The sequence below is a fragment of the Odocoileus virginianus genome, chromosome 20 (genome assembly GCF_023699985.2).
Source record: "Odocoileus virginianus isolate 20LAN1187 ecotype Illinois chromosome 20, Ovbor_1.2, whole genome shotgun sequence".
In the NCBI taxonomy this organism is placed as follows: domain Eukaryota; kingdom Metazoa; phylum Chordata; class Mammalia; order Artiodactyla; family Cervidae; genus Odocoileus; species Odocoileus virginianus.
The window spans coordinates 8,583,807-8,610,252 of NC_069693.1; the positions used below are offsets into that span (position 1 = coordinate 8,583,807).

The 26,446-nt window shown below is 53.0% G+C and overlaps 1 protein-coding gene across 7 annotated transcripts; it reads left to right on the top strand.

Moving 5' to 3' along the window:
* The first annotated feature begins 1,024 nt into the window (after positions 1–1,024).
* Positions 1,025–25,785, top strand: EML2 (EMAP like 2). Of its 7 annotated transcripts, none has more exons than XM_070450684.1 (22): positions 1,029–1,381; positions 4,014–4,232; positions 4,325–4,448; positions 4,608–4,715; positions 6,796–6,824; positions 7,023–7,155; positions 11,159–11,308; positions 12,065–12,134; positions 12,248–12,358; positions 13,625–13,720; positions 14,626–14,760; positions 15,531–15,630; positions 16,374–16,528; positions 16,852–16,977; positions 19,138–19,269; positions 21,936–22,003; positions 22,275–22,363; positions 22,598–22,695; positions 23,230–23,317; positions 23,756–23,851; positions 24,931–25,061; positions 25,365–25,785. In XM_070450684.1, the coding sequence occupies exons 1-22, from the start codon at positions 1,210–1,212 to the stop codon at positions 25,488–25,490; spliced, it is 2,556 nt and encodes an 851-aa protein (XP_070306785.1). In that variant the 5' UTR covers positions 1,029–1,209; the 3' UTR covers positions 25,491–25,785. The 7 variants fall into 7 exon arrangements, 6 of the variants coding, with proteins under 6 accessions (XP_070306785.1, XP_020753781.2, XP_070306786.1 ...); XM_020898122.2 differs by having other exon boundaries at positions 7,026–7,155; XM_070450685.1 differs by having other exon boundaries at positions 4,611–4,715; positions 7,026–7,155.
* The last annotated feature ends 661 nt before the right edge of the window (positions 25,786–26,446 follow it).

A 26,446-nucleotide genomic window follows, 5' to 3' on the forward strand; every position in this document is an offset into this window, starting at 1 on the left:
GCCAAAGCAGAAGGCACAAGAGACCCGGGTTCGATCCCTGGATCAGGAAGATCTCTTGGAGAAGGAAATGGCAACCCACTCCAGTATTCTTGACTGGAAAATTCCATGGACAGAGGAAACTGGTGGGGACTACAGTCCATGGGGTCGCAGAGAATCTGACACGACTGAGCACGCACTGGCTGGCTGGCATACATATGTCTGTATATATCTGGCCCCCAAGTATAAAGCATGGTCTGGGTCATTGCTAGGGGCTGACTCTCAATGGGGATCTGGAGAAAGTGGTCCAGCATTCTTTAAATCCATTGTCAGGTTTTCTTCCCTTTTTCTCCCCACAACTTCGGAGCCAGCTCCGACTGACACCGCCAGCCGTCCAAGTATCGCAGCTGGGCCTTTGTCAAAACCCGGACTGGATAATAACGTGGGAGATGAAGCCGTTGGAGGGAGGAGCTAAGGGCCTGGACTGGCCAATAGGAAAGTGGAAAGAAAGGTGAGGGCGGGACTAACAGACTTAGAGTAGGGGGCTCTAAACTTAAAGGGCGGAGCCAATCCTATCTGTTGGCCGGGTCAAGGGCTCTGTCCCTGAGACGCTCAGAGGGCGGTGCCAAAAGCTCTGGGGTCGGGAATAGAACTTTAGCTCCCCCAACGGGGTTCTGGGGGTGGAGCTAAGAGCCCTGAGGGCTGGTGTAGATAGAATAAACAAGAGCTCTAAGAGATGAGCTAGAATAAGAGTTCCAGGGCGGAGCTTGTGGGTATCTGGGTGGATTTGAGGCTCCAGGGTCAGGCTTTGGTCTTACAAGGGGTCTTCTCGAAAATCCAGGAAAAGATTAGGAAGGTCTGGGGGATGTGGGAGGGTCTTCTTCCACCCTACCTTTCTCTAAGAGCCGGGGGCTATGCTTCGGGCTAAAAAGCAAAGAAGGCCCTGCCCCTTCCAACCCTTTTGCATTCCTATTGGTGGAGGGGGCCTGCGCGACAGGCTCTCATTGGTCCTGAACAGGCGAGGAGGGGGTCTAGAGAGAATACGCGCCTGTTGTGGGCGGTACCAGACAGTACCGAGAGGGATCTCGGCTCAACCAATCCCGGCCCGAGGATTGTGTTGGGGGGCCTGGCAGGGGGTGTCCCGACCCCCTCCCCCTTTCTGGGCATCCTGGGGGATGACCCCGGTGCCAGGCCCGGCGTCGGCCTCCTGATGCCGGGCGGGACGAGCTGGGGATGCTGGAACGAAGGGCGTTGCTATGGCAACGGGAGGCAGGGCCTGGGGGGGGAGACCGGGCCCGAGCTGGGACCGGGGGGGCCGGCGGTGGATGTGGCGGGGCGATGGCGGAGCGCGGCCCAGCCTTCTGCGGCCTCTACGACACGTCCTCGCTGCTTCAATATTGCAACGGTGAGACCCCTCTTCAGTTCCGACCCTGGCCCCGCCCAGGGCTGGACCTATCTTCTTCTACCCCAGCCTCCTCCTTCCAAGTCCCTATCCTCGCTCCTAGCTGAAGATTCTCCTTTCTCCCCTAGCAGGACCCTGACCCCATAGCAAGGTGCCTGATCCCCAAAGCCCTGATCCCAGTCCCCCACCTTCTTCGACCCTCCTCTTTTTCTCCAGGTGGCTGAACCGAGAGAAGGGAGCAGAGCCTTTAGGAGCTTAGGGTTGCAGGAGGGAAGGCCTGGAGGTCTGGAACTCTGCTCTCTCCAGCCCCTCTCAGTCCTCCGGGACCCTCTCCCTTCTCCTCAGCAGAGGGACCGATTGAGGGAGAGTGGAAATGGGTGTTGGCTTGGGGGCTGGGTGTGGGACTAGGCAGGATGACCAGAGGACTTTGCCTCCACTCTACCCCCCCAAGTCCTCAGGCCCCACCCCTCCCGCCCATTAGGACTCATCCCTTCTCCCTAGACAAATCGACATGAAAAAGAAGGGCCACTGTGGGTGTCAGACTCGAATGAGGGGAGCTGGAGGCAGAGGGGAGAAGTGGGAAGTAGGGGCTGGTTTCTGGGCAAAAGAGCTGAAGGTGGGGGAATGAACCGGCAGGAGGGAGCAGAGGACTTGAGTCATGGTGGGTGAGGGCTGGGTGGGTCAAGGCCTCAGAATAAGCTGGCTCTCTGGATGGGGGTTACAGGGGCAAGGTAACAGTTCCTCCACTTCACTCTGGGTGCCTGAGAAGGGACTCCCATTTGGAGGCTCACCTCTGGGCATACACCCCAGGGTCAGGGACCAGAATGTTCATTTTTGTCCTCCTCAGCTCCTCTGAGAGTCAAGCTGACAGGGTGCCTAAGTCCGGGTCAAATACCTGTTCCAGGACTCAAAGGTTGTGTTTCCATGTATGAGTAACTTCATTTCTTTGGGTTTCAGTCCCCATCTATCTCCTCGCCTCCTAAAATGGGTATAATACTACAGCTACTAGAGTTGCTGGGACATTGGGTACCATGTGCTCAGTCGCTTCAGTCACGTCCAACTCTTTGCGACCCCGTGGACGGTAGTCCTCCCGGCTCCTCCGTCCATGGGATTTTCCTGGCAAGAATACTGGAGTGGGTTGCCATGCCCTCTTCCAGTGTGGGTACCATAATAACATTTAATTATATTCTGGGTTTACTGAGCACATACCAGAGCCTGGTGAGATGCTAAGTGTCTTGCATGTGTCAGCTCTCTATGACAAATTTCATTTTGGGGGGTAGTATAGTATTACTGATGGTAAGTAAGAGGGGTCTTGGCACAAGGAGGTGATCAGGCCATCCTGCACCTCCCCTGTTGGCTGTTCGGCCTTCGGTGATCTCTGCACTCTCCCCCATCCTCCCTCTTTAGTTTCCTCTTTTGCAAAACGCAATGCCAACAGGACCCTGAGATTCCTTCTCTTATGAGTTCTGAGCCCTGACAGCTCTCTCCCCCAGACCTAACCCCCACCTTCCAATGCAGGTCCAGGCACCCGACCAGAGTGGCGCTGGGTGGGGGGCAGGGCAGGCGAGGCCAGGCAAGCGATTGGGCCGCAGGGGGTGGAGGAGGGAGGGAGGGACCGCTGGCTGCACTGCGGAGCCCAGCGGACGGGCGGGGCGTCCTATGGACGGGGGATAGCAGGTGCTACTTCCAAGCCCCGTTCCTGTTAAGGCTACCACCTTTACTTCCACCGGACTGGGAGCCAGGGCTTCCTTGGTTCTTGCCAGCAATGAGTCTGGGTATGAGTGGTCTGGGAGGAAAGGGGGAGGGGGGACCACTTTGGTACTCTGCCCCTCCCACTTCGGGAAAATGAGGGCCGCGGGAGATGGAGGAGGAGTTACTTGGCTGCATCTAGAGAGGAGAGGGAGAGCCGAGTCAGGGGCGTGGGGCAGAAGCTACATTTAAAAAGAGGATCAGAGGAGAGAAGCTTGGGTCGGGGAAGTTAGTTTGGGTGTCAGATCCCCTTGCGCGAATCTCGGGTCTTCGAGGAGCTGCCTGCAACTCCCAAATTTGCCGCCAGGGGCCGCAGAAACTCTGTCCTTGCAGCAAGTTCTGGGGTCGAACAGCTCGGTGAGGAGAGAAAGCGGAGAGGGACCAGGCACAGACCTTTTTGGCTTGGAAAGTCTTAGAAACAGAGAGGGAATGTTAGTACCCGCGATAAAAAGTCTCGATATTCGTCAGAGGATATTGGGGATCAATTCTAGAATGTTGGTGTCATTCGGGAAAAGTTGATGTCATCCTTAAGATGTTGATATCACTCATAGGTATTTAGCATCTTAGTCATAGAATCTTAAAACCAGAGTCGAGAGGTTCTTGATTTGTAGACTCTTTCTTAGAAGGTTAGCGAGGAAGGGACTTCCCTAAGGTCACGCCTCCAGGGCGCTGCGGCAGAGAGGAGTGTGCGGGCAAGGGTTGAGAGCCGTGGGGATTTCCTTCCCCTCTTCTTGGCCCACATCCAGGCGGTCCAGCCCCAGGTCGCGGGAGATGAAGGGGGCGTGGCTGGCCCCGGACTTAGCCCCGGGCAGGTGGGAGGGACACTTCCCCCTGGGCGTTGGAGCTCCTGGGTGGCCCTCGCAGCCAGCGATCTCTTGCGTTCCAGATGACAATTTGTCGGGTACGAGCGGGATGGAGGTGGACGACCGCGTGTCCGCGCTGGAGCAGCGGCTGCAGCTGCAGGAAGATGAGCTGGCGGTCTTAAAGGCGGCGCTGGCTGACGCGCTGCGTCGCCTGCGGGCATGCGAAGAGCAAGGCGCAGCGCTGCGTGCGCGGGGCACCCCCAAGGGCCGGGCTCCTCCTCGCCTAGGCACCACTGCCTCCGGTATCTTCACTAGACTAGAGGGGTGAAGTGGTAGGGGCTGGGGCCTGGACTTCAAACTCATCCTCTTCTGTCCTCTAACTCCATCCCTCTAGTGTGTCAGCTCCTGAAAGGTCTTCCCACCAGGACGCCCATCAATGGCTCAGGACCCCCGCGGCGCGTGGGCGGCTATGCCACGTCGCCATCCTCCCCCAAAAAGGAGGCGACCTCTGGGCGCAGGTAAGCGTGGAAGTCGGGATCCCCCGCCTCTTCCAAGACCTCGGAGGCTGTTTATATGAAAAGGGATGGACTCAGGTGTCTGAACATCAGCAGGGGAAAGTCCTGAAAAGTTCTCGCCCGCCTCCGGCACTCGCCTGCTAACTGTCTGCTCTCTATTAGCAGTGCCCGGCGCTACTTGTCACCAGAGCGCCTCGCCTCCGTGCGCCGCGAGGACCCCCGCAGCCGCACCACATCCTCCAGCAGCAACTGCAGCGCCAAAAAGGAAGGGTGAGTGTCCAAAGAGGGGTTGTACCGCAAAGGGTGGGACCAAGACCTCAGTGAGGCTTGGAAAACAATGAGGAGACTAGGGTGATGCCCCAGGCCACGAGGTAATAACCTAAAGCATGGTCATCTAGTTCAGAAAGCGGAAACGGTGCAGGAGGATCGGAGGGACCAATCTTGAGACTGCGTGGTAGTAGTGAAAGGCACGAGAAGGCGGAGCCAACACTGAGGGGCGTGGTCAAAACTTTAGAGACTGGACTAGAGCATAGGAGGCGTGGACGGTCAAGTCTCTCGGAAGAGTCCGAGTAGAAGTTAGGGAGGAGCCAGGATTGTGGGCGTGGTTATTAAGGTAAAGGGAGACTCCCGCATGGAGTCTCCGGGAGGCAGTCAGGTCAGGGCTCTAAAAGCAGTTTCTGCAGGAAATAGGGTAATCAGAAGAACGGGCGTGAAAGGAATTTGAGGGCGTGGCCAGAGGGTAAACTGGGCAGAATCAGAATCTGGGATGAGGGTAATGGGCTGAGATCACGCGCAATAGTGTCCGGTGCAAGAAACTGGGAGGAGGGAAGCCTGGGCGCTGCCAAGGTGGAAATGGGCGCGGTTTGAATTTGAAGGCTGAGTGTGGTCATAGGAGGAGAAGGGGACGACAGAAGAATGAGATGGCTAGATGGCATCACCGACTCTATGGACATAAGTTTGAGCAAGCTCCGGGAATTGTGATGGACAGGGAAGCCTGGCGTGCTGCAGCCCACGGGGTCGCAGAGTCGGACACGACTGTGCGACTGAATTGAACTGTGGTCATAGGTGGACGTGGACAGACCTCGTAGGTCTGCAGGGATTCAGAGTGAAGGTTATCTTGGTCTGCTTGCTTGACCAGACCTGAAGACGATAGGAGTTTCCATGAGGAGCTGTGGATTCAGGGGTAGGGTCAAAAGGAGAGGTGGGACTATGATCAGAATGTTGGGCGAGGTCAAGTTCCCAGAGGCCGGGCCAGATTGAATGTCTGGGCGGTGTAAAAACCTGAGTGTGGAGTCCCGATGCGGTGGGCAAGGTCAAGGCTGGGGGGTGGGGCGGACTAAGGCTGGACCGGAGTCAAAAACCCACACATTTCACCCCACTGAAATAATAGCAAACACGTACACAGAGCTATGTGCCAGGTACTACACAAGGCACTTTACATGAATTAACCAACTGAAGCTTCACAATCGCCCAGGAGGTTTGTTATCCCCAAGTGAAAAGTGAAGAAACCGAGGCAGAGGTTTGGCAACTAGTTCACAACGCTGGGAATTGGCGGAGCTTGGGTTTGAACTCAGGCACACATGTCCTCTAGTCCGTGTTCTCAAAAAACACTCTCCCTCCCCCGACAAAAGAGTCTGGTGTCAGGACCCCACAGCCCCGGAACGTGAACCTCCGGCTGCGGGGTCTGCGGCGGAGGGCGGGGCAGGGCGCGGCGGCGCGGGCGCCTCCCAGGGCCGGAAGCGGCGGAGCTGGTCCCGGCTCCACCCCCGGCTCCGAAGCGCCGCCAGCCGCCGCCATGAGTAGCTTTGGACCTGGGTGAGACCCTCTCGCACACACCCCCTCCTCCTTGCACTAGCAGGACCCAGGTCTCCCCTTTCTCCGGGGACCCAGACCCGCGGGCATCACCTCTTTCCGTCAGCAAAAAGGAGTGTAGAGACACGCCCCTTCCCTTAAACCCTCACCTCTTCCCTTTCTGCTAGAAGTTTGGGGCGCTGTGGGACTGGGGGTGGACAGCGTTGGGAGAACCGTGCTGACTTAGGAGGGAGGGGTACCTTGTGACTCCCCGCTTCCAGGATCGCGTCCCTGCCCCTTCATGCTGTGTGATCTTTGGCGATCACTGCCTCTCTGGGCCTGTGTCTTAGGCTCTGCAAGATCAACCGAGCAAAGCACACGGCCTGCAGAGAGGCAGCGCTCCGCTCCTTACTCGCCCCCCCGCCCCCATTACTCACCAAAGACCTCGGGAGAGCCGTGGGGTGGGGGAAGTGGTTTCTTCCAGTTTCTGACTTGCCTGCTAATTAGGGCTTTCTTTTCTTTCTCCCCCCCTCCCCCCTTCTTTATCCTTTCCTGACAGCAAAACCAAAGAAGTTATCTTCAGCATGGGTAAGTAGGGAGAATGGGAGGGCCTCGCTGGGGTGAGAGGCCAGAGCTGGAGGTCAGGAAACCTCTTTGACCTCATCTCCACCCCCCACCCCTTCCCTCTTTTACTTAAAAAACATTTAAAAAGTGAATTCAGAAGGGGAGAGGATGCGGGGTTGTGGACTGGTGTCAGCACCTGACCTCTGGGGGTATGCATCCTAGCAGAGGAGGGCTCGGTGAAAATGTTCCTGAGGGGCCGCCCTGTGCCCATGTTGATCCCGGATGAGCTGGTCCCCACCTACAGCCTGGACACACGCTCTGAGCTGCCTGCGCGACGATTCAAGTTGGACTGGGTGTATCCTTTTACTTTAATCTCTTTCTCCCGCTCCTCCCACCCCCACCCCGCACCCCCACAATCCGGAAGGGACAGAAGCCCTTCCGTGGGACTGCAGCTAGAGGGAGGGTCTTTGTACTGAAGGTGGGACTTCCCAGGCATCTATGACGTGAGGGATCAGGAAGAGCCTGGAGTCTCTCACGTGACTTTTATGATTCATTAGAGCAGCAAACATTTGCTGAGTGCCCTCCATCTATCAGATTCTCTTCTACACACAGGCTAGGTTCCCTGAGCTCACTTTCTAAAGTGGGGGAGACTGAGGCCAGTGAGGCAACAGATAAGATAATTTCAGCTAAGTAATAAATGCTGGTCATACAGTAAGCTCAAGTGAGAGGAGTAACTGGGTTTCTCTGAGGAGGGGGCATTTGAGCTGAGAATTGAACATTTAGGGGCCGGGGCTTCCCTGGTGGCTCAGATGGTAAAGAATCTGCCTGCAATGCAGGAGGCCTGAGTTCGATCCCTGGGTCTGGAAGATCCCCGGGAGTGGTTACCCACTTAAGTATTCTTGCCTGGAGAATTCCATGGACAGAGGAGCCTGGTGGGCTGTAGTCCATGGGGTCGCAAAGAGTCAGACACAACTGAGTGACTAACAGCTTCACTTCACTTTCATAGGAAGAACAGAAGGCACGGCAGGTCAAAGGGCTCTGTGGTCAGAGTGAGTTTGGTGAATGTGAGAAATGAAAGAAGTTGGTGCTGGTTAAGAACCCTGTCTTTGGAGCCTGGCAGAAATAGGTTGAAATGCCAGCCCAGCCTCTGGCTGGATTTGTGACCCTGGACCAATCACCTTGCCATTCTGTGCCTCCTCTGAAAAGTGGGTGTCATGATCTCAGATTCATAAGACTGTGAAACAATATGCTCATAATATGTGCCCTATAAACAGAGATTGATTAAAATAATAACTAATCACTATTGAGTACGTACTGACCATGCCACATGGCATGTGGGATCTTCACTCCCTGACCAGGGATTGAACCCATGTCCCCTGCATTGGAAGTGTGGAGTCTTAACCATTTGACTGCCAGGGAAGTCCCTATTGAGCGCTTTTTGTATGCCAGCCACTGTTCAGAATTCTTTCAATATAAATACATCGAATAATATGATCCTTCTCTTTTGTAGGGTTCAGAATATGTTTTTACAGCCAGTGTTCTTCAAGAGCCCTCTGAGGCCTGCAGGTTGGGAATGATTCCCCTTACTTTCCAAGTGAGAAAACTGAGGCCACGAGAGGGGTCCCAGCCCTGTCCTAGGGAATCAGAGCAGAACTGAGGCCAGAACTCTGACTCTGAGCCTTAAGCTTTTTCTGAAACACAGACTGGGGTTTGGGATTCGCATCCTGGGGACCCACTTCCTGTCCTCCTCTTTTGGCCTTGGTTTTTTCTCTGGAGGAGGCAGGAATAGTTGGAGCCCGGAACCTCTTTAAGGCAGCTGGAAATATTCGCAGGAATTGAAGAATACCATGCTGTCATGCCAGGCTTGGCTTGATAAGCGAGCATCAGGAGAAAAGCAGCTGAGACAGCAAAAGTCCATATGGGCCTCATTCCCCAGCCCTAAAATGGCTGCAGGGTGAAGCAGTTTCTATGGGGTCGGGATAGGCATATTGACATCCATTCAAATGTTTCGCGAACATTCTGGGACTAAGGGCTGGGGCCCAACAGTCCTCAAATTAGTATCAACCTGCCCTCCTGGGCTCATAGTCCAGTGTGGGGACAGAACCCATGACGATGACAACTTAGAGTGGGCAAGGCTGGGATGGGGGAACCCAGAGAGGGCAGCCGGCCCAGCCTGGGCATCAGGGAAGGCTTCTTGGAGGAAGAGTTACAGAAGAGAACAAAACAGCTCAGTTTTGGCTGCCGTGCAATTGACAGTCTCATCAAGGACTGGGTGCGGTTACCACATTAATCAGATAAGTAGGATGAGTCCAGCAGACGAAGTGAGACTGGGGCCTGCTCTGAGGATGTGATAGCTGAGAAAGGTGGCAGGTAGCGTGTAGTAGGCAAAGGGAACGGTTAGTGCCAAGACCTGGGTGATGGTCATGATCTTGGTGTTTTGGGGAAATCCAGCATCAGAGGGCAGGAGAAGGCAATGGCACCCCACTCCAGTACTCTTGCCTGGAAAATCCCATGGACAGAGGAGCCTGGTAGGCTGCAGTCCATGGGGTCGCTAAGAGTTGGACATGACTGAGTGATTTCACTTTCACTTTTTACTTTCAGGCATTGGAGAAGGAAATGGCAACCCACTCCAGTGTTCTTGCCTGGAGAATCTCAGGGACGGGGGAGCCTGGTAGGCTGCCGTCTATGGGGTCGCACAGAGTTGGACACGACTGAAGCAACTTAGCAGCAGCAGCATCAGAGGGCAGAAGCTAAGACCAGGGAAGGGCAAATGAGGCCAGCAAGTGGAGCTTGGGCTTTCTCTTAGGGGAACTGGGGAGCTACAGAAAGTTCTGAACAGACGAGGGGTCACATTCCTTCAACAAATATTGAACTACTATGTCCGCTGTGTACCAGGACCTCATCTAGGCACAAGGGGTACATCAGTAAACAGGGACAGAGGTCCCTGGCCTCCTGGAGCAGGCACTCTAGTTGGGGAGACACAGAACACGTTTAACAGATGGACTTACCTGGTGGTCCACTGGTTAAGACACTACTTCCCATGCAAGGGGTGCAAGTTAGATCCCTGGTTGGGGAATTGCCATGGGGTGTGGCAAAAACAAAAACGGAACATGTGGGATGCTGGTGAATGTACTGCAGGAAAATTAAGAGGGGGGTGGGTGGGGGCATTGAGGGTGTATGGGTTTTCTTTATTTTTTAAGGTTTTTTTTCTTTTGACATGGACTTTTTTTTTAAGTCTTTATTGAATATGTTACAGTACTGCTTTTGTTTTCTATTTTGCTTTTTTGGACCCAGGCATGTGAGATCTTAGCTCCCTGACCAGGGATCAAACCTGAACCCCCTGCATTGGAAGGGGAAGTCTTAACCACTGGCTTGTCAAGAAGTCTCGAGTTTGCAGGGTTTTTTTGGTCATGCTGCGAGACTTGTAGGATCTTAGTTCCCCAAACAAGGATTGAACCTGGGCCCCGGAAGTAAAAGTGCTGACTCCTAACCACTCACCCATCAGGGAATTCCGGTTTGCAGTTTTAAATATCTCAGAACTATTTAGGAGAGGCTGAGAAGGCCTCTCTAAGGAGCTGACAGTTGAGTAGAAAGCCTGAGCAGGGGACACGTGTAAACTGACTTAGTGATAATAGGTTTTAACAGGATCCCTCTGGGGAAGAAGGGTAGACAGATTAGTTTCCTGTGGCTGCTCTTAACAAATGCCCACAAACTTGGTGGCTTAAAACAACAGAAAAATCTCACAGTTCTGGGGCCAGACATCCCCAATCAAGGTGCTAGCAGGGCCACGGTCCCTCTGGAAGTTCTGGGGGAATTTTTCCCTGGCTCCAAGCTTTTGGTGGCTGCTGACAAGCCTTTTGGTTCTTCCATCACTCCAGCCTCACGCTGCCTTGTCCCACCCAGTGTCGGGGTCTTTTTGTTCCCTGGCTCTTAAAAGGACATTTGTCACTGGACTGAGATGGCCCAGCCAGATAATCCAGGATGATCTCATCTCGAGATCCTTAATTACATCTGCAAAGAATCCTTCTCCAAGTAAGGTCACATTCTCAGTTTCCAGGTGGTAATATTTTGGTGGACACTTTTTTTTTCTTCATTATTTGGCTGGGTGGCATGTGGGACATTAGTTCCCTCACCAGGGATTGAACCCCGCATCCCCTGCATTGGAAGCTCAGAGTCCACTGGACTTCCAAGGAAGTCCCACAGTAGACATATTTTGGCGGGGGTGGGGGGGGGTATTCAACCTCCTACAGGGCTAAGAGTGGAAATAGGAAAACCTAGCTCCTATGACCTTCATCTGGGAGTCTGCTAACAGCTGCAATGCAAAATACGCTCCTTAACCAGCCCTTGGGCATCTCTAGCTACGGTTACCGCGGCCGAGACTGCCGAGCCAACCTCTACCTGCTGCCCACGGGGGAGATAGTGTACTTCGTGGCCTCTGTGGCCGTTCTGTACAGTGTGGAGGAGCAGAGGCAGCGGCACTACCTGGGACACAATGATGACATCAAGTGGTGAGGCCAGGGGGGAGGATGCACAGGGCATTATAGGGGAGGTGGGTGGGGCCAGGTCTTCACTTGGCCAGAATTCAGGGGGGAAAACATCGTGGATTAATTATCATTACTTCAGATGTCTGTGAATTCACTCCGATACCTGGATTTTTCAGTTCTTTTGAAAACTTCAAGCAGGCACACCAGACAGCCCCGCAGTGTGTTGGAATCCCGTGGTGGCAGCCACCCTGTCGATGGGTGTGTTCTCCTGGTCATTTTGGTTCAGGCTTGAGCCCTGTGGGCCCCTGAGTTAGAGACCAGAGGCCTGAGTCTTGCTTCTGAGCCAGGGTACCCAGAGTGTCCCCTTATTGTTACTGAAGAACTAAATTATTGTTCATTGACTAACTCAGGGGTCCCCAACCTCTGGGATCTAATGATGGATCTAATGATGGAGCTCCATCTAATGATGGAGCCTGATGATCTGAGATGGAGCTGATGTAAAAATAATAGAAATAAAACGCACAATACATGTAGTGCGCTTGAATTATCCCCAAACCATCTCCCTCTCCCCCATCTGAAGAATAGTTTTCTTCCACAAAACCGGTCCCTGGGGCCAAAAATGCCGGGGACTGCTGGATTAAAAATAACTCATTCAGCCAACCTATAGAATGAATAATCAGGCATCATGACTGGGGCTGCAGCTGGAGGGGTCGTGGGCTGCTGTCAGCCCTGCCCCCCCCTCACCCACTGAGTCCCCTCCACCGGCTCTTCTCTCCTCAGCCTGGCTGTCCACCCTGATATGGTCACCATCGCTACCGGACAGGTGGCGGGCACCACTAAGGAGGGAAAGGTAACAGTGGAGGGAGCAGGACCCGGAGGCTGGGATGGAGTTGTGGGTGCCGAGTCGGGGGGAGGGTTAGGGAGCCAGGCCCCCCAGGTAACTGTCCTCTCTCCTTCCTGCAGCCGCTGCCGCCCCACGTGCGCATCTGGGACTCCGTCTCCCTCTCCACCTTACACGTGCTGGGCCTGGGGGTGTTTGACAGAGCTGTGTGCTGTGTGGGCTTTTCCAAATCTGTAAGTCCTGCGCACGCCCGGCCCTGGACCCTCGCCTGCCCCGGGTTCCCCTCTGGGTTGGAGGCCACGCCTTCATCGTGGCGTCGCGGGTGCTGGCCACGCCCCCGGCCCCAGTCCCGGGGCCCCTGCCCGTCAGGCTGTGCGCCCACAGTTGCCCACAGTTGCAGCCTCACCCGCCTGCTCTGGTGGCTCAGCCATAAAGAATTCACTGGCCTGTGTGGGTAGACGTGGGTTTGATCCCTGAGTCGGGAAGGTCCCCTGGAGGAGGAAATGGTCAACCTGCCCCACTCTTCTTGCCTGCAAAAGCCCATGGGCAGAGGGGCCTGCAGGCTGCAGTCTATGGGGTCGCAAGAGTCAGACGCGGTTTAGCAACTAAACAACAGTAAAACAACATGTCTGCCCCCAGACAGACTCCGCAACGATCCTTTGTAGATCAGGTAATGCTTTTTGCATTATTTTTCACACCACCTTTCATTCTGGAAGGATCCTTATCTGTAGGCATTTTAAGCCCTGTGTCTAGCGCAGCCCTGCTCCTAGTACCATCCAGATCATGGGTGTTGGCAGATATGGGGGAGGTAAGTACAGAAATCAAGAGTAAGGCTTTAGGAATTTGTAAAGCAATTTGACATTCCCACAATATCCAGGTGTGTGATTGGTGGTTTTTTCCTAAAATCATATTTTACATTTTTATTGCATTTCACCAAAGTAGTGGCTGCAGCGAATCAGGAAATAAAAAGCAACTGGTCCTCCCACTGACCATTTAAAAGCCTCACAGGTTTTCTGAGACCTTTGGAGAAATAAAGCTATTTTGTTGCCGGCGGCTGGGGGAAAGAAAAACTCTGCAAAGTCAAAACTAACCTGTGCTTAACTAAAGATATAAAACAGCAACTTTGTCCCAACTTTATTAGTTGTTTAACTTCATAGTCTTACATTACAGAATAAAGAGGCAGGTTAGATGCTCTTAGTAAGAATTCCTGAGGGTGTGCTGGTTGCAGAGAAATTGTAGCTGAGGGGAAATTAGATGAATTTCTTAGGGACTAGTCATTTCAAAAGGAAAACTATAAACAGCCTTTAAAATGTGTGTGGCCCTGGATGGGGAGTGTATTTTAATGTGTTCCATATGCCTTGGGCCAGGGCCTTTGAAAATCTTAAAACAGGCCTGAGTGGCTAATGCCCCAGTGGGCAAGGTATTAGTGTTGGGGGTGGGGAGAGGGGGGTAGGTCCAGAGCTGTCTGCCCCTCCCCCCATCCTCTCTCCTCTTCCTAGAATGGGGGCAACCTGCTATGTGCGGTAGATGAATCCAACGATCACGTGCTCTCTGTGTGGGACTGGGCCAAGGAGACCAAGGTGGTGGATGTCAAGGTGAAGTAACCCCCTTGTAACCCCCCCTTTTTTTCAATCCTCATTCCTTGGGGTCCCTCTGTGGTGGCCAGATCTCAGTGTTCATGAGTCCAGAGTCAGATTCACCTCGAAGTCCTGGCTTTTTCATCTGCTAGCAGTGTGACTTCAGGCAACTGGCTTGCTATCTCAGTGCCTCAGTTGTCTCATCTGTAAAATGAGAGTTATGGTAGCATCTCCCCTGTAGGGAAAATTTGGCTTTGATGTTGGGATATGGGGTGGGCAGACCAGGCCAAACAGGAGGATCAGTACAAGGTGGCTGCTGTTTCAATTGCCCAGCGATGTCTAAGATAGACCTTGACTCGCATCTCTGGATGGTGGCCTGTTTTACAGATGAGGAATCCGAGGCATGGTAGAGGGGAGAGCTACTTGCCCAAGGTCATGTGCTCATTCTGGGCTGGGGGCAAGAGACCTAGGATGGAAGGCCCATGGTTTGGGGAAAGAGAAGTAGTTGAGAGGCTGGGCTCCCAGTGACTTGATTCCAGACAGAGTCTGGCTGTGTGTCCTTAGGCAAGTGACTTCCCCTCTCTGAGCTTCACTTTGTCATCTGTAAAGGACGGCACTAATGAGCTTTACCTCTCAGGGTGCTGTGGGGTTAAATGAGTTGATGGATGTAAAGGGCTTGGCATGGAGCTTGGTGCAAAGTGAGGGCTTTCCACGTGTCTGCCACGAGATTGGTGAAGAAGGCAATAAAGCTTCACTGGCCCTGCTGCCTGTTCCTTAGCTTGCCTGTATAGGAGAGATACAGGCGAGTCAGGTGTGCAGTACACAACCCACACAGCTGTGTTTAGGGCAGTCCTTCCTGGGATGGGTGTGGTGGTCCTGGTGGCGTTGAGGTCCTCATTCTGAGTCTCCTCCACCCCTTGAAGTGCTCCAACGAGGCCGTGCTGGTGGCCACCTTCCACCCCACAGACCCCACCGTGCTCATCACCTGTGGGAAATCCCACATTTACTTCTGGAACCTGGAGGGGGGCAGCCTGAGCAAGCGGCAGGGCCTCTTTGAGGTGAGTGCCAGGGGTCCCGGGACTGGCTGACCCTGAGAGCGGCTGGCAGGGACCCTGCAGACAGCTGGAGACGCCACAGAGCCTGGAATTTGTAGGGATGCTGAGATACTGCCTGCTGGGGCCTCAGTTCCCTTATTCAGACCAGGGGATGTTCCTCCCCAACTCTTTCAAGTTGTGAGGATTCAGTGGGATGAAGAGCTCCTAGCAGATCGTGGGTGCTGGGTAAATGGGTTGCTGTGGTTGTCAATACTCTGGATAAATAGAGAGGTCGGAGCCTGGTGACTGGGAGAGAGAGAAAAACAGCAGGAAGCAGAGGCCCGCCTTTGGTGAGAGTTGGGTCTTCCACCCCAACAGAGGAGGCCCTGAGAATACCAGGCTCAGATGGAGGTGAAACGGAGATATTGAGAAGAGGGTGGGGCAGGGCAGGGGGAGGGATCTAGAGGCAGACGGGTGGGGGGAGGGAAGGAGAGGAGAGGGGTGGGGCAGAGAGGGGGAGACAGCAGGGGAAACTGAGGAGAGACTGGGACAGAAGTCAAGATGAGAGAGAGGAGGGAGGAAGGGGGTCTGGGGTGGGGAAGGGAGTCGGTGGGGTCAGAAACTAGGCGATGTGACACCATGGGTGTACACTGGAGACAAGGATGCTCCTCACAGGGCTGCACCTAGAAGCAAGGAAGACATCCCCTGGGCCATGGTCCTGGCTGGTGGGTGAGCTCGGGGAGGCCACCCAGCTTCAGTGACCCTCTGACACATCCCCTTCTCCCCCACCTTAGAAATACGAGAAACCGAAGTACGTGCTGTGTGTGACCTTTTTGGAGGGTGGCGATGTGGTCACCGGGGACTCTGGAGGGAACCTCTATGTCTGGGGCAAAGGTCAGTGTCACCCCACCATTTGGTCCCCAACCCAGTCCTCCCTGACTCCCTTTGAATGTATGATGTGCGTGCATGCGTGCTAAGTCACTTCAGTTGTGTCTAACTCTGTGCAACCCTATGGGCTGTAGCCCGCCAGGCTCCTCTGTCCATGGGATTCTCCAGGCAAGAATACTGGAGTGGGTTGCTATGCCCTCCTCCAGGGGATCTTCCCGACCCAGGGCTCCAACCCACTTATCCTACGTCTCCTGCACTGGCAGGCAGGTTCTTTACCACTAGTACCACCTGGGAAGCCCTGGGTATGATACAACAGGTTAAATCCTTACTTGACCAATTCTAATGCCTCCATCAACGTTCAGCTCTATCCCCACCTGCATGAAATCTTCACGTATTCCCTTCCCTTGTCCTCTGCAAACCCCATGGTAGTGATCAAGTTTGAAAATGAATGGGTTAACCCAGGTTTGATGGATGGAAGGATGGTTTGTTCCAGGCAAAGGAATGAATGAATAAGGCAGTGAATGAATGTAGGAGTTGTCCTACTCAGTGAATAGAAGAATGAGTAAATGAATACGCTATCTTTCCAGATGGCTTTTAGATGGATGGTAGGGTGGTTGGGTAGATGGGAGGGTAGGTAGAAGAAAAGGTGAGTGAATGGCTGGATGTGGGACTGAGAGTTTGAGGTGTTTTCTGGGGTCAGCGTGGGGGCAGCTTCCGCATGCTGACCCCTGCCCCTGGCCACCCCGCAGGTGGGAACCGAATCACACAGGCAGTGCTGGGTGCCCACGACGGCGGCGTGTTTGGGCTCTGCGCCCTGCGGGACGGGACGCTGGTGTCCGGCGGGGGCCGCGATCGGCGGGTGGTCCTCTGGGGTTCCGACTACAGCAAACTGCAGGAGGTGGAGGTGAGGAGGGGGAGAGGCTCATACAAAGGTGAGGAGATCTCCCACCACCCCACCAGGGCTCCTAACACTAGACCCTGCTCTCCCAGCCTGTCTCCCCCATCCCCACCCTGCCCTCACCTCTGTTGTTGCTGTTCAGTCACTAAGTTGCATCTGACTCTTTGCGACCCCATGGACTGCAGCACGCCAGGCCTCCGTGTCCCATCACTATCTCCTAGCGTTTGCCCAAGTTCATGTCCGTTGAATCGTTGGTGCTATCCAGCCATCTCACCCCCCACCTCTCATGTCCTAAACTCATCTGCCCACCCCCCCACACACACACCCAGGTCCCCGAGGACTTCGGCCCCGTGCGCACCGTGGCGGAGGGCCGGGGAGACACGCTGTACGTGGGGACCACCCGCAACTCCATCCTGCAGGGCTCTGTCCACACCGGCTTCTCGCTGCTGGTCCAGGTGAGCATCTCTTCTGCGCCTGCCCTGCTCTGTCCCGACCTGCCTGTCTCCTCTCCTCTGTACCATTCACTGCTCTCTTACCACTCCCGTTTCTCCTCACCTCCCTGCCCCATTCCTTATCCTCTGGCCTGGTTAACACCTCTTACCTTCCTTCTACCTGCTTTTGACCTGTAACCCCACCCCTGACCTAGGACTCCTGCCGCAGAACACCCCCTGGTCCAGCAGTGGGTTAACTGGTAGCACAGCAGGGTGTTCCCAGGACCCCGCTGGAGCTATACTGCCCCCTGTTGATCAGGGCGGTGTCCTGTTTCTGTAAGTGCCCTGGCAGGTTGTCCCACAGGCCTCGGGCCACACGCCTTGCAGGTCTCAAGCTCCAGGGCTCTAGGAAGACCCTGTGAGGTCTGCCCAGATGCCCACGCCTCCCTCCTGGTGGACCACAAGTCTATCCCACATCCAGGCTTTTTAAGCCCACCTACCAAGTGGTGGTCTAGAAGGATGGCTTAGAATATGAATTCTGGGGAGTGACTGCCTGGGAGTGAAAGACAGCCCTGTCGCTCACTCGCTGTGTGATATGAAGCAAATGAGTAACCTCTCTGTGCCTTTATGCAACGAGAGAGTAACACAACTGACCTCACAGGGTTTTATAAGGATTCCATGAGTTAATTCATATACAGCATTTAGAATGGTGCCTGGCATAGAGTAAGTGCTCATCGAATCTTGGCTGCTCCTTGCTGGGACTTCCCTAGTGGTCCAGTGGTTAAGACTCTTACCTTCCATTGTAGAGAGCATGGACAGGTTCGATCCCTGGTCTGGGAACTAAGATCCCACATGCTGCATGGCATGGCCAAAAAGGGAAAAAAAAAAAATTGTTTCTTGTTCAGTGGTTTTCCCCTTCCGTCACTCCCAACATGCATTTTCCCTCTTACAAGGTGACTGAGATCCATGCAACTGGGTTTAGATTCCCCCTTTTGGCTCTTAGGAGCTTTCCAGGTGGCTCAGTAGTAAAGAATCTGCCTGCATCTCAGAAGACATGAGTTCAGTTCCTGGTTTGGGAAGACAGATCCTCTGGAGAAGGAAATGGCAACCCACTCCAGTATTCTTGCCTGGGAAATCCCATGGACAGAGGAGCCTGGCAGGCTAGAGTCCACGGAGTCACAAAGAGCTGGACATGACTAAGTGACTGAACACACACACATACTATGATTCTTATTTCCATTGAAGAAGATGAGGAAAAACAAGGACTAGAGGGATTTCCTAGGTGTCCCAAGGCCAGAATGGACTTTAAAGACCCCTGATAATAGCATCAACATTCTACAGTATTAGTTATACATATTTTTAAAATTTTTTCATTATTTTGGCCACACTGTGTGGCTTGTGGGATCTTAGTTCCCCAACCGGGGATTGAACCTGTGCCCTCCAGCAGTGAAAGCAGAGCCCTAACCACTAGACCACTAGGGAATTCCCAAGTTATATATTAATGCATTACTAGAATTCTGTTATTTAGCATTAATAATTATGCTACTATCAATAATTATAGTTCTGTTGATTATCATAGTTAATTATTTTAATAATATATTAATACAGTATGTTATTATTACTAATAATAGTCAGCCAGTTTCATTTGGTGAGCACTTTGTACCAACCTCATACACCTTCCATGTATTTGCACTTTCAATCCACAATTTGAGTAAGCAGAATGCCATGAGACACATACAGTGATTGGACCCATTTTACAGGAGATGAAACCGAGGGTTCAAGGAGAAGTTACCTGCCCAGGTGACTGCCATAGTTAATAAGTGAGATATGGTCAGACTCACCAGGCTGAGTACCCGCCATGGTTTCCCACAGCCTTCTGGGCACTGTCGGACACCTAAGATTAAGCTCCTACTCACCACGTCTCTTGCTTCTCATTGTACAAACTGGAAAGCAGAGGTCTGAGGGGAGGGGGCACATTTGCCTGGAGCCCCCCCACTGGGGCAGGGGTCTGCCCAATCATTGCCTCCTTCAGATACCCTGGGCAAAGCGTCGTCCCTGGGTCACCTGTGGGGAGAGTGTGTTGCTGAGGCTAGTCCAGCACTTCTTTCTGGCATCAGAGGTGGGGGATGCGGAGGAAAGATCTGGATTGGTGGTCTACATGCTGTAATCTCTCCTTCCTGCCAGGGCCACATGGAAGAGCTGTGGGGCCTGGCCACGCACCCCAGCCGGGCACAGTTTGTGACATGCGGGCAGGATAAGCTGGTGCACCTGTGGAGTGTGGAGTCCCACCAGCCCCTGTGGAGTAGGACCATCGAGGTAAGGGGCTGGGAGACTTGATACACCCTTCTAACAGGACCACCTGTCTCAATGTGTCAGGGTTCAGTACATCAAACAGAAACCACACCCAGTGTCTTTTAGCAGAATGAGATTTAATGCAGGGAATAGGGTGCTTACAAACCTGCTTGGGAGGGCTGGGGGAGTGGGTTCTCGACTGGAAGGAAGCCTAGAACAACACCCCAGACCTGACCTGCCTGAGGAGCTGCTGCCTTTTTCATAGGAAGGTGGGGAGTCAGGAACCACTGGGTTCAAGAAAATTCTGTCCTCATAACTGTGATCCAGGAATCAGGATGCTGTGGTCACTCAAGTGTTGGCTCTAGAGCTATACTGTCTAGTACATATGGCTCTTCAAACTTAACTTTAACTGTAAGAATAAAAGGTTCAGTTTCTTCTTTGCACTAACTACATTCCAAACATGTGACTGCATGCGTGTGTACATGCTCAGTTGCTCAGTTGTGTCCAACTCCCCTGTCCATGGAATTCTTCAGCTAAGAATACTGGAATGGGTTGCCATTTCCTGCTCCAGGGGATCTTCCCAACCTAGGGATCGAACCTGCATCTCCTGTGACTCCTGCATTGCAGGCAGATTCTTTACCTGCTGAGCCAGAACATGTGGCTCGTTGCTACCAAATTGGCAAGTGCAGATACAGAACATCTCCATCATTGTAGAAAGTTCTGTTGCACTGTCTTGCTAAATCTAGAGTGACTCAATGCTGGCTGTATTTGCAGTGACCAAAACCAGATCCTCTGAGCCCTTGCCTTTCAAGGCTAGTGGCTGCTCACCTGCACAGCAAATGTTTTCACAACCTAACTGGTCAGCGGAAGTGGCAGAGTGGGGCCTCTACTTTTCGTCTTCCAGAGCCCACAGTAGTGTAACTGATTGTTGGACACAAATCACAGCTGACCCTAGCCGCATGGGCTTCTGGGCAATGTAGTTTTTAAGCTCCCTTGCCTGTGCAGTATGGGAGAGTAGAAAGTCATTTGTCATAGTCTTCACACCACCTTTTGAGGTTTTACTCTAGGAATCCAGGGTTACCCGTGATCCTGGAACATTTGATGGCCTTTCAATTTCTAGGAGTCAGGGATGGTGTGTCCTAGAGATTACTGGGGCCATATGTAATAATCCTCACCTTGGCTGCTAACTGAACACTTACTATATGCCAGGTTCCATGTTCAGCACAGCAGTTTTCTAGCCAGGGCATCAGAACCACCTGAGATGTCAGAAACACAGAATCGAAATCATGAGCTCTAAGCACAGGAAGTCTGATTCAAAAAGTCTGAATTTGGTCCCAGATTCTGCAGTTTGTAACAAGCTCCCTTAGGTTATCCTGTTTCAGGCAGTCTCCCTACCATGCTTGAAACTATGTTAGCACTTTACCCACATCATCTTTTTTTTTTTCCTAACTTAAAATTTTTAACTTTGTACTGGGGTATAGCCAATTAACAATGTTGTGGTAGATTCAGGTGAACAGCAAAGGGACTCAGCCGTGCGTATCCATGTATCCAATCTCCCCCAAACCTAGCTCCCATCCAGGCTGGCAGATAACATCATCTTTTTAACTGCTTCCGCCCCCAACCTCCACAAGGCAGTAGGAATGATGGATCCTCACTTGGAAACAGGCCCAGAAAGGTAAAATCACTTGCCCATCAACAAGTGTAATTACGATCCTGCTGCCGCCGCTGCTGCTAAATCACTTCAGTCGTGTCCGACTCGGTGCGACCCCATAGATGGCAGCCCACCAGGCTCCCCCTTCCCTGGGATTCTCCAGGCAAGAACACTGGAGTGGGTAGCCATTTCCTTCTCCAGTGCATGAAAGTGAAAAGTGAAAGTGAAGTCCCTCAGTCATGTCCGACTCTTAGCGACCCCATGGACTGCAGCCTACCAGGCTCCTCCATCCGTGGGATTTTACAGGCAAGAGTACTGGAGTGGGTCGCCAGTGCCTTCTCTGAATTACAATCCTAGCTGACTTTTATTGAGTGCTTCCTGTGGGCCATCTTACTTACCAGCTTACCATTCTCGGGGCTTTACACCTTGCTTATAATAGTCCTGGGAAGTGTGTGTGTTGATGTTCTCCATCTGAGACAACCAAGGCCAGGATGGAGAAGCTTATTTGATGTCACATCACTAGGAAGTGTCAGAGCCACTGTTTGAAGCCAGGTCTGATTCCATGGTGCTCTGTTGCCCCACACCCCAATTAAATATTTTTTTTTGCTGGAGATTAGATAAAGATGTGGAGAAACAGGCACTCTGACACACCTGGTGCTAAGCTGATATAATTTTATGGCAAGCAGATTGACATGATGTATCAAAAGTCTTAGAAATATGGACAGTCTTGATCCCAACAGCCTCACTTCTAGAAATATCCCTAGGGAGATCATCGTGGGTGAATAAAGCTGTGGGAATTTAAAACAGGAGTGAAAAAGGATCTAGAGTCCACAGTGACAGGAGGAATGTTTTCTGTTCAAGCCAACATGTTAAAGGGAAGGAGAGTGTTTTCTGAGTGTCTGTGGCAGGGGGATGCCGGAGGGGAGCAGAGGGAAGTGAGAACCCTTAGGCAGGCTCTGAGGCTGGGAAGGTGGGCCAGATGGATGGGGACCCCAGCTTCCAGCTCTGTTTCTTCTCTCCCTCTTCTCTCCCTCCTCAGGATCCTGCCCGCTCTGCCGGCTTTCACCCCAGTGGCTCTGTCCTGGCCGTCGGCACAGTGACTGGCAGGTAACACTGACGGGCATTTGAGGTGGGCTTCTGTGCTCCCCCCAGGAACTATCCCTTGATTCCCCCCTCCTTCCCTACTGCCCCAAAGCCTACAGAGAACAATAATTAGGTCCCAAATGGTTGCCAGGACTTGATCTCCCATCATTCCTCGTTGGGAGTCTGCTTTCTCCCATATCTTTCTGGGGTCCCTCCCTCAAGGCCCCACAGATTGCCACCCCTCTCTACCAGATCAGCTCACCCCTCCTCCCCCCACCACGCCTTCTCCTTAAAGATGGCTGCTGCTGGACACGGAGACCCATGACCTGGTGGCCATCCATACCGATGGGAATGAACAGATCTCAGTGGTCAGCTTCTCTCCGGGTAAGGAAGGCGACGGGGGACGCTGGAGAGGCAGGGCCTGGGAACAGAAAAGCTGGTTTACAGGCAGGAGGAAGGGTTGGAGCCCGTGTGGCCCCGGACTAGGGGTGGGGCCAGGACTGTGGTAGGGATGGAGCTCGGGAGTACTGAGTTATCTGGGATAGTGGGGGGGCTGAATCTGAGAGAGGAGGGGGTAGAACCTGGGTGCTTCCTCATAGCCCCCTCCCCCTCCCCCAGACGGGGCGTACCTGGCCGTGGGCTCCCACGACAACTTGGTGTACGTGTACACGGTGGACCAAGGCGGCCGCAAGGTCAGCCGCCTGGGCAAGTGCTCGGTGAGTGGGCCGTGGCCCCCAGCCCGCGCCGCCACGCCGTCCAGGGGGTGCAGAATTAACCAGTTTTCTGCCTCAAGGGAGCACAGCTTCAACACTCAACTGACTGCCCTGATTACGTCTAGGAGTCTTAGCTGGGCGCACAATACCTTTACCCTCTCCTGTGTTTTAAGCCCGCCCTTCGTGTAGCCCCGCCCCTCACAGTCTAAGCCCGCCCCTTCGTGTAGCCCCGCCCCTCACATTCCTAACACACCCTCTGTGTTATAGCCCAGCCTCTTGCATTCAAAGCCCGCCCCCTCTGTGTCTAGCTCGGCCCACTTGTTCTAAACTCCCCTTGTGTTCGAAGCCCTCTTTGTCTGGCCCTGCCCATCACGGTCTGCCCCTGCCCGTGGTAGTCTGGCCCCACACTCCAAAGGCTTGTGTATCCTTCCTCTAGACCCCTTGTGTTTTCACCCGACCTCTGTATTTTGCCTTCCCCCCATCCTGGTCGGATCCTGCCCTCTCCAGCTCTAACCCCGCCCCTCCCCTCCCCTGCAGGGCCATTCCAGTTTTATCACCCACCTGGATTGGGCCCAGGACAGCAGCTGCTTTGTCACCAACTCTGGGGACTACGAGATTCTGTACTGTGAGTTCTCTGAAACCCAAAGTCACGCCTCCCTCAGCCTCTCTACTGCGCATGTGCGATTTGCTTAGCCTTCCCTGGGTTCTGGCAGATAAGGCAGGGCATTCAAATCCCTCTCCTCTGGCTGGTGTATTCAGGGGCTGATCTGTTGGGCTGGTCTCCTGACTTCTGGTTTCCTCCCTGGTGGACCCAACTTTTAACCAATTCCTCCCCTCTCTGGTTGGATGGGTTGGGTACAGGTTTCTAAGCAGATACCCTTGCTCTGGCCTTGGGGTGTTATCACCACCAAGGATTTAGCCCCCTCAGCCAGTCTGAAGAGGTAGAATAAGCCACGGGACCTTAACCTCCTGTCTCGGACCTCAGTGTCCACTGTCTGTGAAATGGGTGTGTTGTCAGTAGTTCTTTGTGCTCTGAACATCTCACCTCTGTTTTCTACCCCAGGGGATTCATCTACCTGTAAGCAGATCACTACTGCTGAAACTGTGAGGAACGTGGAATGGGCCACGGCTACTTGTGTCTTAGGGTTTGGGGTGTTTGGTAAGTTGTGGAATGGACAGAGTCTTACTGAGGACAGGAGTTCTGAGAAATATCCCTGACTGGTGGTTTTTTCAGCCTCTTATTACGAGGCTGGGGAACTCATTCCTTTACCCATGTGAGCAGCAGTGTTTGTGTCAGAGGAGAGAGGAGGGTGAGATGACTGCTCAGGTCCCTTTGAACTGTAATGAAATGAGAACAAATGGGGTTGGTGCCTGGCCCAGAGAGATTTGCACGGCCTGTGTCCCAGTCATGAGTTCATTCAGGCATTAATGTACTCAACACATACTCCCTGAGCACCTCTCTGCACAGCTGGGCAGTGCCGAGGCCCAGTGGTGACCACGACAGCCCTGGCCCTGCCATCATGGGTCTCACAATCCAATGGACAAGATAGACCTGTCCCCAGACAACCCAGAATAGATCAGGCTGAGGCAAGGAACTCCAGAGAGGACATCTGGCTCCAGGCTAGCAGGGAGTCAGGGAGGACTTCCTGGAGGAAGGGACATCCAAACTGGGCCCTGCAGGATGAGGAGTTACATTCCAGTATGGTGAAGAAGGAAAGCAGTCTTTAGGCAAAGGGAATAATAGCCATGTATAAAAGCCCAGAGGTGACAGAGCTTGCTATTTGGAGAAATGCAAGAAGGCAGGATGGCTAAGTCATTGCCGAGTTCAAGGGAAGCACTGGTGAGGACAAGGCTGGACCAGTGTGAGGGGCCTGGCAGAGCATGGGGGTCATGGTGAGAAGCCTGGACTGTGGAAGGGTTTTTGTTTTGTTTTGGCCACGTTGTGTGGCTTATGGGATCTTTGTTCCCCAACCAGGGCTTGAACTCAGGCCCTTGGCAGTGACAGCATGGAGTCCTAAACACTGGATCACCAGGGAATTCCCCATGAGAAGGTTTTGAATGATGGAAGATAGGGTCAGATACATATTTCTGAAAGGTTATTTCAACTCTCCTCCCTGGCTAGAGACAGGCTAGATGAGAGGAAGGCAGGGAGGCTGCAGCTGGGGTCTGCTGACCTTGGGGGTTCCTGGCCCCAACTGATATCTTATCATCACTGCCCACCCCCAATCTTGTCCGCAGGGATCTGGTCCGAGGGAGCAGATGGTACTGACATCAATGCCGTGGCCCGCTCCCATGATGGGAAGTTGCTGGCTTCAGCTGATGACTTTGGCAAAGTCCACCTGTTCAGCTACCCCTGCTGTCAGCCTCGAGTGAGTCTCTGTGGGAGCTGGCAGGGTGGAGGTACCAAGCAACCCTTTCAGGATCCCAGTTTTCCCATCTATACAAAGAGGACAATGACTTTATCCCAAGGGCCTTTCTTAACCTGAAACTTGATAAATTTCTGAGTCTGTAGTGCTAAAGCTCTGAGCATCTGCATTATGAAATCTTTGGTTCTTTTATCCTATTAAGTCAAGATGTATTTACTGAGTACCTACTATCCACCTGGGCACAGGGAATACAGCAGTGAATGAGACAGGTGACCTCCTTTTTGCTTCCTTCTTTCCCTCTCACAGGCCCTCAGCCACAAATACGGCGGACACAGTAGCCATGTGACAAATGTGGCCTTCTTGTGGGACGACAGTGTGGCCCTGACCACGGGGGGCAAGGACACCAGCGTGCTGCAGTGGCGGGTGGTCTAAACTGCAGAGGGTGGGGTTCCCAGGAACATGGGGCCCAGGTAGAGTCAGGTGGTGAGGCTGCAATTATATTTTCGGGAGATGTCTATTGCCGAGTAGAGTAATATATACCCAGAGTATGTCTATAGCAAAGGGGGTTATGGGGGTGGGCGGGTGGACTGACAGACAGAAGTCTCTATTTATCGGGGTGGGAAGAGGGGTCACATTGATTTGGGGGAGCCATTAGAGTGTTTGGTTCAGAGTGTTTTTTTAAGTTTATTATTTTATATCATCCAGAAATAAAAACATGTGCACTGAGGTGGAGTGTCAGGGTCTATGTATGGGAGTATCCATAGATTGAGTGTGTCTATAAGTATATGTGTGTGTGTGTATTACAGTGTTTGTGATGAGAGACCATTATTAGGTCTTAATTGGTCTTTAAGCTTGATAGAAACCAAGCTAGCTCTAACTCAGGCCAAAGGAGTACTCAGTTGGCCAACATACCTAAACAATGAAAGGCAGTTGTCCCCTCTGAATTTCAGGGCCCATGAACCAAGGGTTTGAGGGCAATCAAGGTATTCCATACCTTCTCTGATCTTCTGCAAGTCAGCTTTTTTCTCTGGGAACAGCATTCTCCATGTAACAGAAGGGTGGCACCCAGCAGTTTGAACCCCAAGCCCCAAAATCCCAAAGAAGAGCTATGATTGGCCCATCTGCAAATCAATCAACTTGGACTGTTGGTTGGTCTACTGTGATTGGTTAGTTCCACTTATGTGCTGACCAGTCCTGGACCAATGATTGTGGCCAGGAAGATGGAATCATTAAAAACATGGAAGCCTCACTTGAACCATAGGGTTGAAATAGGGCAAGGAAAGTTTTCAGAGAAGAGGACTGATGACACTACAGAGATCTAGTGGATGAGGTATGAGCGTTCTGCATTACAAGAGACAGAAACCTAATTTCATCCAGCAGAAACAAGA